At 37.1% G+C, this 18847-nt stretch overlaps 1 protein-coding gene across 1 annotated transcript in view; it reads left to right on the forward strand.

Annotated features, from left to right (window-relative positions):
* Positions 1 to 18847, forward strand: part of alk (ALK receptor tyrosine kinase) — a 203518-nt gene that overhangs the window by 117935 nt on the left and 66736 nt on the right. Inside the window, exon 4 of the mRNA XM_079632171.1 lies at positions 15020 to 15147. Coding sequence (XP_079488297.1) covers positions 15020 to 15147 — 128 coding nt within the window. The remainder of the gene's footprint in view (positions 1 to 15019; positions 15148 to 18847) is intronic.

An 18847-nucleotide genomic window follows, 5' to 3' on the forward strand; every position in this document is an offset into this window, starting at 1 on the left:
AAATCACTTTTACCAAAGCACATGGTTTGTAAATGAATGCATCTGAACGTTTGCATCTCATAATCCACTTAACATGTGTGTGGCTCTTCTGACTGTAGCTCACCTGGTACAGCATTACACTTGCGATGTGGAGCGCTCGGGTACAAGTCCTGTGAAACATGGGTCACATCAGTCCACAAAAGAGTTCAAAGTTAAGTAGAAGGAGGTTAAAATAGCATGGTTGCTCCAGCAAATGCATTTTAATTTCACGTTTGATTTATCTCACACTATCGGTTAAGTTTTTGGGTAGGACTTAGTGTTAGTTGTAAGTTCATTTCAAACGCCCCACTAACCGATTCATTTCTGAACTGCGGTGATACTTACAGCTATTAACGTAATGAAAGATTGTCAGTCATGTTTAACTATTTTGCAGAAAATTGAACACACTATTTTGCACCAGTCACTAGATACATTTCACCACAAATGTGCTTCAAGCGACGCAGTATAACACAACCATTTTGTACCCACAGTAACTTTTTTATGACACGGGACTGTCTAATAAAACCTGCATCTGCAATGGAGAAATAACTTATTTCGCTGTGAAGTGCTGTATTTTGTGCATTTAAAAGCTGTCCACACTCCTATCAGAAAACATGACCAAACATTGCTCCACAGTCTGAAACTTGCAAAGAATACTGGAGCTTTCATTTTCACAAAGATTTGTTTGAACAAGCTGTTTGTTACCATTGTCCATGCAATCTTTCATAATGAGTGACTGCAACAAAACTGTGGTGTGGAAAATGATTGGATCATGACAAGTTGGCCTTACATGTCAGAATAGGTCCTGACCTGAATACACATTTCCTGTCCCAACAATACCAAATAGCAATTTGGATGTTGGTTAACATTGTCCAATAGCTTGCACAGCCTACGTGACATCAATAGAAAATATATATTGTTGTCCGAGTTGATTATGACATTTAATAATACAGGTGAAACTCGAAAAATGTATGCAAAAGTTAATTTATTTCAGTAATTCAACTTAAAAGGTGAAACTAATATATTATATAGACTCATTACATGCAAAGTGAGATTTTTCAAGCCTTAATTTGTTGTAATTTTGATGATTATGGCTTACAGCTTATGAAAACCCCAAATTCAAAATTAGAATATTGTGAAAAGGTTTTTATAGCTGTAAGCCATAATCATCAAAATTATAACAAATACAGGCTTGAAATATCTCACTTTGCATGTAATGAGTCTATATAATATATTAGTTTCACATTTTAAGTTGAATTACTGAAATAAATGAACTTTTGCACCATATTCAAATTTTTCGAGTTTCATGTACAGTGAAGACGTTCGCAATACAGTAAACTGTGATTTAATCTTGACTTAAAGTGTGGTAGTTTCACAGACGCTGTCATTAGACATTACACTGCAGAGAACTAGAAGAGAATTACAGGAATACTGCTGCTTCAAAACAGAGCCATCAACGAGTTCAAAGAGTGCAAAAAAAACAAGAGGGATGCTAGGAAATAGAGAGAGCATGGTACACTGAATGCATTATTAGCGAAAATCTGCTTTATGTGAGGAGAGGTGGAACAAAGTGAAAAAAGCGCTGGAATGTTGTTAGAAACGTTTATATATTTTTTTTCTGTGTCCATGTGAACAAACAGTAAAGTGTAACCTCTCTCTGTAGGCTTGTGTTCCCAAACACAATGTCCTATTAGTTGAACATGAGGTCACATGTCATGAAGTTAAAATTGGAATTTTCCGTGCGATAAATGAAAAACAGACCATCGTGATGAAAGTGTGATTGAAGGCATTGCATTAACACAACAAATCACCTTGAATCTTTGTAGCGTTGACAGTTTCACAAAAGCACCCAGACCCTCATTCATAGCTGCAGTCTTCCTTTTTTTCTTTTTCCCTTTTTTTTTAAAGTCTGAGGATCCTGGGTAATTGAATTTCAACCATAATTCAGTCTAAAAATGCAAGCCACTTGTCATGTGATGTGACTTTTTTTCTCCCCCATATTCTTTCATCTAAGCAATTTCATGACTTAAGGGCACAGCGACAACATATTCATTACAAGAATTATACATGGGGGTTAACGTCAGCGTGTTTTACATCATGTGTCTTCTAAGGTAAATCAACATTTTTAATGGTTTTAAATGTCTCCAATATGGTGTGAATGCTGCACACGGAAACTAATGAGGCTGTTAGTTATTGTCTTTCACGAGAGAGAAAAGTAACGAGCAGGAATATTCCGTCAAAACACTTTGATCTGTCTTGCAGAATTATCAGAGGAATCAAACTAACCAAGCAATTGGTTTACTTGCAGTTGTCTCTGCATATCAAGGAACAAGTATTTTATCGTAAAAAAAAAAAAAAAAAAAACTACCTTAAATCAATGACATGGGCACAACAACAGCATGAACCAAATGAACAGAAGATAAAAAAGTCAAGAAAATAGTGTTTGGGGGTTAAACCCAGTATAAAGTGAAGCTAACAGTGACAGCTCCATTGAAGATCAGTGAATGAGAGGGGACAGGGGAGGAAAGAGACGAGTGAGAGACTACAACCACCGAGATCAATTCAAAAGCAACTGACACTCTGTGAGTCTCAAGAGAGAAGTAAAGAAATGTGTCTTCTTAGATCTGACACCGCTTACCAACCTGAAAGAGATCTTAACTTTATGCCTCACATTATGTAGTGTAGTGTAATGTAAGCATTTACATAGAATGGTGTAAACCTTATGCTTCGGACTCTTGGTCCGTATGAATTAGCTCAAATGATCCATAGGGAATTTTAATAACTAATCATGAATATGATTAATATTTTGCATATTACAGTTACATTAAATTGTCGAAAGTGAAAGTGGATTATATGAATATATGAATAATCAATCACAACGAATTATAATTCCTCATTCATATATCAATAATCTTACTTAACTTCGATTATGAGATAATCCTTAAGGGAAATTAATGTAATTATCAAATCGTTGTTCGTCCAGCGACCAACCGTCAGATTAAGTGATTAATTTCTCAATAAATCTATCCTTTCTTATAAACTCCAAGAAATATTAACCTTCTGGCCTTGAACATTAATTTCCTTGTGTTTATAAAATTAAAGCTACTTAATGTAGTAAATATTGAGCGCGGTAGCTCGGATCGTGAACCTCATTGACGTTTGTATTTTTACAAGCACTTTCACAGAAACAGTTGAATATATTGTTTTAATAAATGCAAACTACAGAATATAACGGACTACACATAGTGATTATAGGTTTGTACATATCTTACATGTGGACAAACAAGACGAATAACAGATGAGAGAGAGAAAGTGAGAGAGATAAAGTTCTGAGAATGTGAGAGAGAGAATCATCATAGAATAACGAAATCACAGACCTTTGAGAGAGAGAGCCAACAATCGAAACAAACCTTAAAACATTAAACTCGTTAGAGTTTGATACTTGCAAAGTTCGTTTGTGTGCACGAGCTGTGTCCAGCCTGCGCGTGTTCTCGAAGCAGAGTGCGCGCGCTCGTGTTTGCGGGGCGCGCTTGTCCGCGGGAGATTCGAAGAAGACCTCTTTTGGAAGTGATATGTTACTGAAGGAATTCAGGCTTCGTTCGTTCGACTCGTAGGTGGAAACGAACCAAGGAGAATTTGAAAATAAAACAAAAGAAACTTATAAAGAAAATAAAAGAAGTGAACTCCTTGAGGGAGTTTCAGGACCGGAGACTTCACATGACGAGCAGACGAGGAAGGCAGCAGCAAGAGAGAGAGGAGGAGCTTTGGCTCTCTCTTTTAAAGAATGTATAGCTCCACCTTCGTTTTGGCGCGAGGAGCCAATCACCTTCAGTGATTCGAAAGCGGGAAACTCTCTTTGTCTGGTCAGAAGAGCGTCTGGCGCGTAAAAAAAAAAGTAAATAATTTGATTTATCTACGCGCAAATTATTTTATAGTGATTTTTGTGCATTCACGCGTTTGTGCATTCTGCCGCCCGGGTTGAAAAATCTGAACTTCTGCGTCAATTCGCGCCGCGTTAACCAATCAGGAGCCTGCTTGCTTCACGTGGCATAAAGTGACATAGGTGAGTGATCGCTCCGATGTGGGACAGCAGGTCATCAAACTGGGCGCGGGACAGGTGGAAGTACCGCTGAAAGCGGCCGTCATCCAGGCGCAGCTCCTGGAGCAAATGGTGAAAAACTCGCCAAACTGGGTTCGCCTCCGAAGGGTCTGGTAGACCCAAATACAGTGACGATGATCCCTACGCCACCGTTCTGCTCTCCAGAGCAAATACAGAGCGGTGACTCTCTCGATAAATGATCTATCAACATCACACATCTTGTAAAAAGATGGCCGCCAACGGGTTTCGAAACTTTTGAAACTTTTGCCTCAGGCGCGTCAATTTCGCTTCAAACTTATGTTTTTAGACGTCTTATGTTTATGTAGTCTTGACATGTGGATGCAAAGTTACTTAGTTAGGAGAATGTCTGCTGAAGGACCATCAATATTAAGTGTTTTTAATCAATCAATCAATCAATCAATCAATCAATCAATTAATCAATCAGCAAATAAATATGATCATATCAATCTGGTAATATCAATTTAGGATCCTGCTATGTTTGTTATTCTCCAAAATGGTCTAGCAGCTCTTCCTAGCTTTACCAAGGAGACGTGCCAATCTCATCTAGATCCCACTGAAACCATGATGAATCCTTAGAAGTGGAATCCTTACAAACTCAAAAGATTGTTCCATCCATCCATCCATGCATGTGAACCCACTGCTAAACTGCATAACTTTTCACAGGCTATTTCACATGTCTGTCAAACAATCTCTTCCCCTGAGTGGGCAGTTCTTGGCCAGAATAAGTGGGACAGACTTTCTGTTGTTTAGTCAAAGGTCTGGTTATGCAAGACTAGTGTGCCACCCACTAAGCCACAGCTCAAAAACACTTTTCCTTTTGTGTGTGTGTGCAGATAGTACTAAATCTTTTCAGTCAGAAAAGAGTTTCTTGTTGCTTAGCAAAAAAAAGTGCCTAAATGTCAAATGATGTGAGATATTGCAGAGATTACAGGAGTGAGTATGAACATGTCTGCAGAGCGACACACAAGTCTGCTTTAGCACATAAACAACCTGAGCTTCTTTCTACCGCTATCTTGTGTGCCGAGCTCTAAGTGTGTCAGACACATTGCAAAACCAATTACAGGTATAATGTGATTAGCTCTGCCAGAGTAATTCAGTCCAGTGGATTTAAACTCACAGGCACCCTCGCGAGCACACTCAGAGCCCAGGACCGCCACATTACGTTTGGCAGCTAGACACCCAAAGCCTGATTTGTTCTGGCTCTCGTTCCTTCACAACTGGCATCCTTCCCTTGCTTCAACCTTCGCTCCACCCGTCCGGATGGATGGAGCAGGACAGAATGAGACGGGAGCTCATCCATGTCCAGTGACAGTTTAATGATGTCTGCTTGGTTACATTCCACTTCCCATCACACACCCACTGTGTCCGGCTCTTTTAAACCGGACAATATTTACACACATGGCCGAGCGTTTCACCCTGCCCTGATACCCTTGAGCGGCTTGTGTGGGTTATATGAAGACGTAGGGCAGGATTGAGAGATAACACAGGTTAACATTTATGTGCTGCGGATAATGTGTGTGTGTGTGTGCGTGTGTATCTGCGGGTTCAAGGTGAGATGGAGTCAGGTTCTGGCCGTTGAGGGGTTTGTTGGATAACACTGCGGTCAAGACCCAGATCAGTATCTCACGGTCTTGATAGATCACTGCAGCTTTTCTTGCTCTGGTCATATTTGTGCTGGAGATAAATGGCACGTGCAGTGAACATAACTTACACTGTTTGATGCATTTCTAAACCGAAACAGAATATGTGGGTGGAAATAATAGGGGACTGGACTTTGGTCGGATGGTTTTATCCATCAAGGTTTGTTTGGGAAAGATATACATGTTGTCATCAGTGGTGCTTCAATTTTACTATTGCTCATAATTTGTCTAAGACCAAGAGATGCAAACACATGGTGTGTTTAATATAATAATTATAACTTTTTGTCATAATTCTGACTGTCATAATTTTACTTTTTGGTAAAATTATTTGACTTCTTTTATTCTCATAATTATGACTTTTGGTCACAATTTCTCCGTTTAATATTCAAATTTTTATTCAACTGTCATATTTTTGACTGTCATACTTCATAATTTTGACTTTTTATCTCATAATTTCTTTTTGAATTTCTTTGTGTTCTTTTTGTCACAATTTCTACTTAAAAAAATTTTTTTTGTCATAATTGTGTTTTTTTTTATCATAATTATGACTGTTATAATTTTGACTTTATTCCCTCTTTATGTTGAGAGAAATGGGCTCTCATACAAATATGCTTTGGCAGCTTGAAAAAGTTAAAAGAGATTTATTTTTCTGGATTATGGGAAACATTAGCTAAAAAGTACAGTATGGACTAATACACACACACTCACACACACACCGACACACACTCATCAAATGTAATGCTATGCTGCCTTCAATATTCAACAAATTTGACTAATCAGTCTGTATATATCAGATATTATATCTGTATACATATATCTCTTTTTGACAAATTGTTCCATTAAAACAATTACAAAGGAATCACTCGTTCCAACTCCTCCTCCAGTGCTATTATCTCACGAGGCAAACATCAGTCCTCAAAGGATATGCCAACTGGTGGTAAACATGCTCTTTTATTTGTGCTTTTTCACTATATTTTATTCTCTGTCACTTTGCTCTTGTTTGTTTGCTTTGTTCTTTTTCATCCCTCAGAAATGTGCAGTGGTGAAGCTGAATGCCAGTACGTTTTTTTCATCTCTTGCGGTAATGTGCCTCAGATCAGGAGACATGAGCCAGAGACGGAAGTGTACGGTTGTTAATTTTAGCCAACAGGGAATTATAACCAGCGCACTATGTATTCGCAAGCGTTTTCCCAAGGCACAGTATTCTGCAAAATAGTGCTTGGACATAAACAAATATCAGAGAATGTAATTGTTGCTTTTCCAGATGAATTGCAAGTGATTTCTCCAACCAATTAGCCCCGCTGACCCCTGCCGCTGCGCGACGCTAGCTCGCCCTCGTGGATTCACTTTTTTTTTCTTCTGTTTTTCAGTTGATGTCATCTTGAGAAAAGCAAAGGAAACGTCACTGCTGTTCTCTTGAGAACTGCTAACCGTTGGCCTGAGAGGTTTCCAGAGATTACTGCAGCACATATATTAAAATGTTAACGGGATGCACATTTGATCTATATGACTGCGTCCTATCTCAAGTAACTCAGTGTAACTGCCCTAGTTGCAACGACCGGGGAAAAAAAAAAAGTTCTTCCTCTCTGATTGTATTCAAATACATTCCATTTCATTTGAGGAAGTAGCATTTATTTGGCCCACCTTGTCAAAGTGCTGCATCTAATCATCAGTTTGTGCAGTCTATCTCTGCCAGCTTGTTATGCGCCATGTGATTTGACAGTCAAAATCAATGCCACTTAAATGGGTGGCGCGATTTTTCTGAAGGCCCGAGCCTCTGGTTTGCCTCCTCCTATATTGATCTCATCTATCTACTGTGATTCTGAGGATCCGTTGCCCTGGGCTTCATGCTGTCCATCCTCAACATTAGCATGCAAATGATGTTTTGTACTTCTGAATAATGCTTTGCCTATGCAGTCGGCCAGCAGTTTGAGGTGTCATGACAGAACCATGCATTCTTGTTTGTTGGAAAATATGTTACTCATTTATAGTTATTAATTGGTAATTGTGATTAAGGACATATATATTATGATTATAATGTTAAAACAAGAATAATCTGAATATGATATTTAATAATAATAGTGCTAATAATAATTATATATTCAAGTAATATTTGCATGTATATACTATATATATTTATACATCATTTATATTATGTATAAATGTTTTATATTATCTATTTTTTTCTTACATGTATACATGCATGTGTGTGTATTTATACAAAATAATTACACAGTACACACACACATAGGGTCCCACTGTATATTAGATGTTTTTTATGACTATGTATTTACAATAATACTAATAATACAAATTGTAAGGTATAGTTGTGTTAATGTTGTTTTGCACACATTTTTTGCTATATTGTGGTCATGTTTGGTGGTAAGAGAGGGTTAGAATGTAAGGGAAGGGTCAACAGTGTAATTATAGATTTCATTACATGCAGGTACTTTAAAGGTCCCAGTTTTCCTGTGTTTTTGAAGCTTTGATTGTGTTTACAGTGTGCAATATAACACGTGTTCATGTTTCGCGTGTGTAAAAAAAACACAGTATTTTTCACAAAATGTAGGCTATATCTGCTGTTTTAACTGTCCTAAAAACGAGCTGATGACTTCCTTGTTCTATGAAGTCCCTCCTTCAGAAATACGTAACGAGTTCTGATTGTGCCAGCGGTTCCTGTGTTGTGATTGGACAGCAGATTAGCGCACGTTGCCCGGAAAGGTCACGCCTCTTACCGTAACGTGGAGATGAATGGCTCAGTGTTATTGTAAGGTGATTTGACTCCGGGATGAAAATAACAGCGTCACGACGACATGGCGACAAACACACTCTACAAACGCAACTCTTCCACTTCTCTGTAGGAGCGCAACAAGACCACGCCCCCTTTTTTGTGTATTCCTGTGTGCGGAGGTTAGTCGAAAAACTGTTCTAGTGACGTCATTAAAGCAGGAAGTAGAGGGATGTAGTCCTAACCGGCCGTTGGCTGTAGGCTTTGAAAGGGGGCTTCTGTTAAATCAAATATGCTTGGCATTGAACTTTGAGCTTTATAATTTTACAGGCATATTTATGCTCTAACAGCAACATTACACACTAGCTAAAGTAAAAAAAAAATGGAATCAAGAAGAACAGGACCTTTAAAAAAAGTAGGCATACAATGTAAACAAAAAAAAACATGTATGCACACATTGTATCAAAATAAATTGTTATTACATAGTAGTAAATCAGTTTTTTACACAGCTCTCTGAAATACTTGTTTCTGATTGGTCAGTCACAACATTCCATGTTTGTGTTATTCCCTGCCTTAGTCACATGTCACAAGTTACTCGATATTTAGCAATCATCTTTCAAGACTCTAAACTACTCAGCCTTACCCGGATGCCTAACTAAATAATTGCATGTTGTCAATCACGTTTGCTAGGATAAGCAAAATGCCCATTTCAAATCATAATATTGAATAATATACAGATTGTATTTTTTTATAGAGACATTACTGTGTTAAATATGTAATGCTTTGATGTTTTCAGTCTTTTGCAGCGTTCTTATTAAATATATGTTATCATCTTTATCAAATGCAGTATGTTTTTCTGCTGCCTTTTTATAAATACCTCAAATGTGTTTGCTTTCTTAATTTCATATAGTTTAATCTTCTCTCACTTGTTTTGAAATATAAACCATAACATTAATTCCACTTCAACCCACCATGTCGCTCCACTACATAATGTCTGGTGCATCTTTTTAGCATATATATATATATCACATAGCCAATAACAACAGCTGCACTGACGCAAACAAACACCCACAGCAAGCAAAACACATTTTGTAGGTGGCCTTGGCGACCTCAAAAGTCGCTGAGGTTTAAACGTAACAAAGCATGAGCCGAAACAGCAAAATCTAATTAAAGATCGTTAATGAGACACACATGATGAATTGACCTGCAAGAGTTGGTCGCCGCCCATATATTAAAGTTGATTTTGAAATGGCCGCCCGCGTGTCCACATGAAAAGACACTCAAAGGTCAGAGCTGGCGTTCCAGAGCTTGTCGGTCCGCATGATGATGTTTTATGAGCTATAATGCTAATAATAATGAAAAATGTTATCAGTGGCAGTGCTTATTAGTCATGTTAATAACTCTTGCTTGAGAGAGTTTTATTTGGAGTCGAGGGATGTCCCACAGGACACTTGATTAATTAGATCAAAACGTTTAATTGAGGTGCTACGGAGAAGCACAGATGCTTATCACAGCATTGGAGGAGAGCAGATCAAGAAGGTGTTTTACTGCTTTATCTCACCCTGTTTTCCATAATCATAATCTTCACAATTCATTAGCACAGGAAACTAATACAATAATTGGACTGCTTGCTAATTTTGCAGGTGCTGATAACCCAATATACTTCCTGACCCCGTCATGAAGACAAGAGGTTTATTAATGATTGACTTTACATTATGCTGATTATTACATGGATAATAAAAAACTCATTTTTAATTTAATTTGTCATCATTTCGAGTGTTTATCTCAAAATTGTGATTTTTACAATCTCAAAATTGTGATTTTTACAATCTCAAAATTGTGATTTTTACAATCTCAAAATTGTGATTTTTACAATCTCAAAATTTAGATTTTTACAATCTCAAAATTTAGATTTTTTTATCTCATAATTTCGATTTTTTATCTCATAATTTCATTTTTTTCTCATAATTTCGACTTTTTGTCTCATAACTAATACTTTTAATATAATTATGACTTTTTATATCATAATTATGACGTTTTAAGTCATAATTCCAACTTATTTACTTTTTATGACCCTTATGTGTCAGAAATAGGCTCTCATAAATATGTTTTGGCAGTTTGAAAAATTAAAATTTTATTTAATTAGTTTTTTTTTCTGTTTTATTTATTTCTGGATTATGGAAAACATCAGCTAAAAAGTACAGTATGCACTAACACACATTAAAACAATTACATGGAAAAGGATATCCACCAGGTGCATTTAGCTGACTTGTTTGAGTGTGTTATGATCTGCGATGCACTAATTATTATCTTATATACTGTTTAGGACAGGTAGTAAGCAAATTTAAACACAGCCTCTGTCTCTCTCTACTTCATTTTTTGCATTACTCTGCTAGTCTATGATTGTAAATAAAAAATGACAATCCTGAAAATGTGGTATAGTTTACACATTGTTGGTAGTAAAGAACACGGCTAAAACATTTTCTTAATCAGTATTTATTAAAAAAAATATGGAATAGAGTTGCTTGTATTTTAATGTATTTCGCTGCATCAGCATTTGACTACCTGGGAACTTGTATCTCAAAAAGAGCTCATCAAGTTTGATCTTAACATGATCTTATTGTGTGTTACTCTTCTTGAGTATTCAGTCAGCTGGAAAATGTCATTTTCTATGCAACATTGACTATAATAATACACCAGAAGACTATCAGTGAAGAGTTTCTGTAAAGCGGCAATGACGGCACCAAAATTATACAGTATGTGAACAATGCCATGAGCATGTTCTGTATGCTTTTATTATCATACAGTGTATCTAATGACAACCCTGTCCAATGAAATTAATATGTAGATATGAGTGTAGGCCTTCTGCCCAGAGGAGGCAATTGAACCTTAAAATAAAGCTAAATTTGAAATTATACCGATGGCAACTCATTATTCCATGCGGTTCAAGACTGGTTTATTAGATAAAAAACAAGTGTCTACCAGAACATAGTTTATGTTACAGTAAGTCAGCTGTGTTTGTGTGAGCGTGTGTTTCTCGTTAAGGTTGACTGCTGAAAGCATTGAAATCATTTTCCAAATGCAACCCTTATGATAATACATTACGCATGTGTGCACATTAATATGCATTATTCTAGATCTACAAAACAACATTAGCAATGATGAAAAGCAGAGCTTCTGATGACAAGTTCAGTTCTCCTCTCACTTGTTCACATTTAAACATGGGCGGAAGACAACCTGAGAATGTATATTTTTAAAACAAAGCAGCGATTAAAGCAGTGAATCACAGGACCTTCATCATTTATTTATTTATGATCTTTCGAAATGTTAGTGTTAAGAAAATATAATTAGGCCATTAAAATAAGGCAAATAACATTAGGATCAGCATACCATACAAATATTTCATTGGATTGCTGCTCTATTCTGCTCATGATATCTGAGGCAAGGAACATATTGAAAAACAACAACAACAAAAGTGATCATAAACTGGTTATTTTCTCTCCAGTTGTTAACTTGAAAATTCAATGACTTCAGCACAAGAACTCGATCAGTATACAGGCGTTTGCACTGGAAGAACATTTTCATTGTATAACTATTGGTGGAAGTCCCAGCCTTTTGGTCCCTGGGAACTATTTTAGATATAGGGGGACTAAATTAGCTCTTACTTCAGAGTGGGGACTAACCCAGCACAACAGGAACTACCAGTGACAGTAGTGTACGTTGATTGGCCGAACGCATGCCATATGATACACCAGTACCTGCCATTTTCAAAAATATCACATAACTTACGCATCTACGTTCCATCTTAGTTATCGCAAAACCAATGACACACAACAAAAACACATCTCTGGTCACGGTGCCTTCATCCACCAGTTGTTGACGTTGTTGTTGTGTCGCTTAAATGATGCCGCTCTCGGTCTGCTTACGTCACTTCAGAGTTCCTACTGGCAGTGCGGATAAAACCAGGAAAATGGCACCTAGGAGATCATTTGGTTCTCGGCCTGGTGACTAGTTCCTTTACCTGGTGCAAAACCCCCTTATGATCATGAACCCTCTAATCAGGCCAGGTCAACGTGATTTTTCCCAGTAATAGATGTTACTGGAACAACATATTTTGTTGACCTTGAAACAACTACTGTCCGAAAATGTACTCCTAACCTATCCCTACCATTAAATTATCCCTAATATAAGAGGGATATGATAGGTGGATAACACTAACGTAGAAGCACCTAACCCTGATTGTAAGCCTAAACTTGACATATACTGTAAACTTGTCCCTCAAATCTGATTGGTTGATTGGAATGTTGATCCAGGAACATGGTGTACTTGGTGAAATTACGTTCACCAATCAGGTCCGGCTCCTGGTCAGTATTAGAACCATAAACATCAACACAGTATCATAAACATTCAAAAATTTAAATGATTTTAAACAGTTCAATCACAAGAAGAAGCAAAAGTTTTCTGTGTGAACACACACTAAGCATGCACACAAAGAGCTGTGTCAGCGCCATTATCGAACTGAGTTCTATTGTGTGTCTTATCGCACTTAAATGGACAAATACAGTACATACAAAATTACTTCAAAATGGCCGTTTTGGCAAGTATTTCCGTAAGCACAGTCTTATCTGAGTTAAAATAAAAAGTCTTAATGAATGTAAACAGTTGGGAGAAAATCTGATGTGTCAGATCCATGCATTTGGTCTTAAAGTGACAGGAGCTTAATATACCCGCTGCTGTCTTGTGTCATTAATGTTAAAGGACAAAACAAAAACTCAAATCTGCTCTTGACTGAATAACTTATTTAGCTTTAATAAGGATTATTATGTATTTAATTTATACATTATAGTATTTCATACAGGAATACTGCTATACATGTATCAGTTTATTTAATTTTCATATTTTTGCTATTGCTATTGCTTGCAATTTGTTAATTTGTTCTTATTTTATAATCTTGATTTACTTGTCTTTATTTAACATTATTTCTTAAAATACCATTTACTCAAGTATTTATTTATTTGTTTGTATTTATTGTTTGTTTGTGGTGGAGCCAGTGGAAATTTTGGCAGGGCAAGTATAACCAGTAAACTCCTTAGCGTTGAGCTCTGTTTGTTTATAGATTTTCTTTTAAGACCTGCTCCTTGCGTTTAAAAATAAAGTTACAAAATCTGTGAAGGGAAAAAAATTAAATAATGTTTAAACACTCCAGCACCAGGAATGTCAATTGGCACCTTGCATCTCAAGGCTGATCCGGGCCTGCTTCTAATGCTGTGCCTCAGAGGATAAAGCAGCACTTAAAGTCAACTGGAAATATACTTTTTTTTATTTTTTTTATCTTATTGTGGTCCTATTGTGAGCTAATAATTTTTTTTTCTACAAAGAAAAACAGACTTGAAAACGTTGAAACGTTGAAACCTTGAATAGACTGAAACTTTGGCTACTGGACAATACCAACTCTTTTCACATATCCAGGGTTCTCGGAAGTGGAAATCGCTATGAGTCAACCTCTCCTGGTGAAGGGAAACTACAACAAACACAATTTGCATACAATGCATGCATATAATGGAAGTACATTTGGGTTATTACACTTTATGCATGATTTATACCACATATCAAGTTCAATATTTTTTTTTTAATATTAAATATCCTGTTTCACATCATGTTGTGAAAGTAAATGTGGTTTAAACGGCAATTCACATTGAATGAATCAGTCATACAAACACTGGATTGTTGGAAACTCAAATGTGGAACAATAATCTTAACTCAAGTGTATCCGAGTGCATTATTCTGTCAGAGATCTGTCTGTCTTCATTTCCCTATGATTGCTAGCTGTCTGTGTGTTTGTTTAGAGGATCACCGCCCACTTAGTCATGGGTCTCGACTCCTGTTGTTGGAGCGAATCAGACATCAATGCAAATCCCGCAGTGAGATGCGAAACAACAACGCAACAGACAGGTTACAGGTCTGGGAGAAAGAAAAGCACAGGAGAGAGGGAGAAGAGAGAGAGGGAGGAGACTAAAATCATTGGTCACTGGCCACTGGCAAATTGAAATCTAAGCAATTTGCTTAATAAAATTAGCTAGGTCATTGACTTCCTTATGAGAGGTAGTTTGGTTAAAAACGCACAAACCCACAGAGCAACTGCGCATCCGTGCATTCTTCCACAGGTATCATCCAGTGGAGACGGCATCTGTACAATACACACATAAACACGTACTGTACCTTCCCATTGATTTCAACTGGCAGAGCTTCCATAAGCAGCGTGGATATCTGGAAGATTTAGGGAATGTGCGATACGGCAGCAGAGGATGGCCCTAAAATGGCGGAGGGGTCTGGTTTGGTGTCAGACGACCAGACGTCTCCCTCTGTAAGATCTCCAGAGACGTTTGAACTGGCCCAGACGGGGGACGGTCTCCCAGGGGCCACCATGACCTCGTACAGCCCAGTGCGGGCACTGCATCAGCCCTGCTGCTGGGTTCTGCTGCTGATCTTGCTGGTTCTCTCTCTTCTTTTCAGTTGGGCGGTGGTACACCTCAGCTTGGGAGCTCGGAACAAACCCTTCAGGATTTCTTCCAGCTACAGCCAGCCCGGCGACATGGAGACAGCGACCTATGACCCCCACTTCACCACCAACTGCACCATAAGTGAGTGTTTTATCTCTTAGCAATGTAAGTTTCTGAAAGTACATCGTTTTTTTTTTTAAATGCTAGTAGACTTTGGAAAGTTTTTCTGTGATTTAATATCTCTGAAAGCTTAGATTTGGACTCCAAAGTCCAAAATGAATTATAAAAACAAGCCTACTCTTTTTTCTTTTTTTTTCACTGTCATATACACTACCCTTAAAAAGGGATTCCCCGAACCCCTATTTGGTGGTGAACATGATTTAACCAAACACAACATGTTTCTGGATCAACAGCTTTGTTGATCTTGGAACAACATTCCAATCAACCAATCAGATTTGAGCAACAAGTTTACGGTTTATGTTGTTTAGTCTTACAATCAGGTTTAGGTGCTTCTACATCAGTGTTATTCCCCTAACCCACCTTTATTTTTAGGGTTAGGTTTAAGGGTAGGAATAGGGTTAGAACTAAAGGATCAACTACATATGTTAATCCAGGAACTTAGTTATTGGCCCAAAAAGTACTTGATATCGAAGAATGACAGGTTCTGTGATTATTTTAATTTTTTTTATCTTCTGCTTTAATATTAATATGATCAAAAGAGAAACTGGTTTATTGCCTTTTGATTTTCGGAAGGCAGAACTCAAACTGAGACTGTGCTCTGTTTACTTTCTGTAAAACCTCATAAACTTTCAATATAAAATATTGCAAGTGATTGCAGGGCAAACATTGCAATGCAAATATGTCTGAGTTTCGAATTAATGCCGAAGTACAAAAAAAAAGTCACATCATTTCTTTTAACCCAAATAATTTTGCAAACCTTTCAATCAAAGTGTAATTGCAAATTGTAATGCAAGGTGCCCAGAAGCAATGCGATTGCCTCACTGCAAATCTTTGTACAAGCGTATTGCATGTATTTATTTTTAACACTTAACCTATGCAAGAAGAGCAACTGCCTCGTGCTACTTCCTCATTTGAACTACAACATTTACTATAGAGCATTCATGCTTTTTAGATCAACGGCAGCAGCTTGAATTTTTCCTCTTTCTCCCTGTTTTAATTTTTTCTTTTTTTTCTGCTCTGTGCTTCCTGATTCAATAACTGGCGGGGAAATTGCCCATGTCTGACCGCAGGGAACAGAACGCTGCTTGTCATGCAAATTCAGAGGCAGACAGATCTCTAATTGTTTCAGGGTTGTGTAGCTCGGTAGCCCAGTTTTTTTTTCTCTTCTTTTCCCCCAAACAAATCCCTCCGGGGGTCACTACGTTAGACAGGCTGTTCTCGTCCTGAGGCACGCTGTGTTCCTCTGTTCTTGCTGCTAAATGCCCTCTCTCTCTCCGGCTCTAATCCACCCTCGCTTGCCATAATAGATATTAGCAGATTGACATGCTTTACAGTGTAGCTTGCCTTCCTGAAGCACCTGCCACTAGAGCTCGAATTACCTGCCACCCCAAAGTGTGTGTGTGTGTGTGTGCGCGTGTGTGTGCAAGAGAGATGTGGTTGATAAGGCTTGAAATTCCCTTTAATGAAACGAAGTAATTGCTGTAATCAAAAGAGCTGTAAATGTGACCTTTTTTGCTCTATTTTTGGCATATCTGCTTTGCTAATTTATCTAGAATTAACAGAAGACAAAATAAGACCATACAATTTTTATATTTTTTGAGTGGTTGAGAAAACTCGCTGTCACAATGCTTAGTTGTGGGTGTTTGTTTGCATGAAGGATTCAAATTATGTCGCTAAAGTGTTCTGAGTGGTTGTGGTGTTGAGCGTTTTCCTGTTAAACTAGTATTTTTAATAAATAAAAAATAACTGCTTCAGGGCTGTTGTCAGAGAATCAGTTTAATGAGTTCAATACATGCATTCGCAGAAAAGCCTACATATAGATTATGTCCTCAAATAGAGAAAGAAATATAGAATTAAACATTAATTATCTGCGTGATTTGCCTTTATGACAATCAACATTGATGTCAAATAAACTTAATATAACTTGTAAATATTGTCCTTAGTAGCTGAAATTATCCCATCAAATATTAAAAGGAATTTAACCCTTAACACTTTAAACGTTTTTTTTTTTTGTTGTTGCCCAAAACCCGAGTCATTGAATATTAAGTATCTGTCGATATTAAGTTCCGATCCGATACTTGTGTAAAATCAGTGTAATGTATACAGGGACATGCAGAGAGTTTCTCAGGGGCTCAAATGTGAAAAAAAAATAAAAAAAATAAAACGGGGCATCTATCACTACCTGTTATGATTGCAGGCAAAGAGGATGTAAATTAGCTATATTGCTATAATCCGGCATGTTCACATTAGTATTTTTATAAGGATGTTAATTAATTTGCATTATCCCCATTAAATAAAAAGACCAAAGAAAGAAAAGAAGTCACTAGCACATCTCTCCTGAACGAGTATGTGGCTAAATGTAATCCAGTTTTTGGTTTGTTCAAGGTATGAGCAACTTATTGTAATAGTGGTGCTTAATATGGCAGTGAACATCAAGATTTTTGGCTATGTTGCATGCACACTGCTCACGGTGCACATATTTGCTTTCAAAAGCTCTGTCACCTGATCTCAGCACAGCTACAATGAGCGCTGCCATCACCTCAGACTCGAGACAATGCGGAGGTGTAGATCATCCAATCATAAAACGTTAACTCACTCCCTGTTTGTTGCTGTCTGAGTCATCTGCTTTTTGCTCCCTCCAGCAAACCTGCTTTTGATTACACCGCTATCATAAAAATGTGTCTAGCAGGCTGAGCCCAGTTCTGCAGAGGTTTGATGAGGTCCATTTATATTATATATCCATTTGAGTTATCCTCTCCTTTTTTTCCGGAACAGTAGTGAACGGCCACTGCAGTGCCTTACTGTGAGTGCAAAGTGAAGGTGTTCAATTTCTCATCGTCTCCCGCTGTGAGTCATATGACATCAGAGAAAGTGTCCCTGGGTCGATTCTTTTTACCGTCACTTATATAAGATGCTAATTAACTTGTTTAAATGCACTGAGAAGTGGTCGGAATTATAACTCTTTAATGGTTTAATGGTTGCAAAGATTGCGGGTCACGTACCCCTTTTTTATATAGATTTGATTAAGCTAACATACTTTACTTGAGAGTAAGACAGCGATACCATTTTTAAGCAAACATGAAATCAAAATTGCCCCATATTAAGCTATTCGTATATTATTACATGATTGCACCTCTTCTGATGAGGAAAAAAAAAAACTAATTAAAAGAATCAAATTCTTAAAATAAGAACCTTAAGTAGTTTAGCATAGTCTTTAATATTTCTAAGATAAATAAATGGTAAGAGTTCACTGTGAATTTTCTGCCTTACAATCAACTTGGATGTGTATGTCATTTCAACTTAAATTAAATCAAACTGACTTTAAAAATTTTTTAAATCTTGTATTACTTACAAAAAAAAAGTTGAAAATTGCTTAACTTACTGTATTTGGATGAGTTAGAGTAATGTAAATACATAATCATAACTGATTGATCATATATTGTTTTTACAGTGTAGTTACTACATATACTTACTATAGTAATAACAGTAAATTATACATACTTACAAGTAACCAACAACACCCTAACCGTAACTCTATAGTAAGTACATTTAGTTCATTAATATTATTCAGTATTATTTGAGTAAGTACAATGTAACTACATCACCTGCTCTCTGTGGATTACTCTTGTTCTTGAATTATCTGTGTTTATGTTCTCTGTTA

This window comes from Phoxinus phoxinus, assembly GCF_949152265.1.
Source record: "Phoxinus phoxinus genome assembly, chromosome: 13".
Taxonomy (NCBI): Eukaryota; Metazoa; Chordata; class Actinopteri; order Cypriniformes; family Leuciscidae; genus Phoxinus; species Phoxinus phoxinus.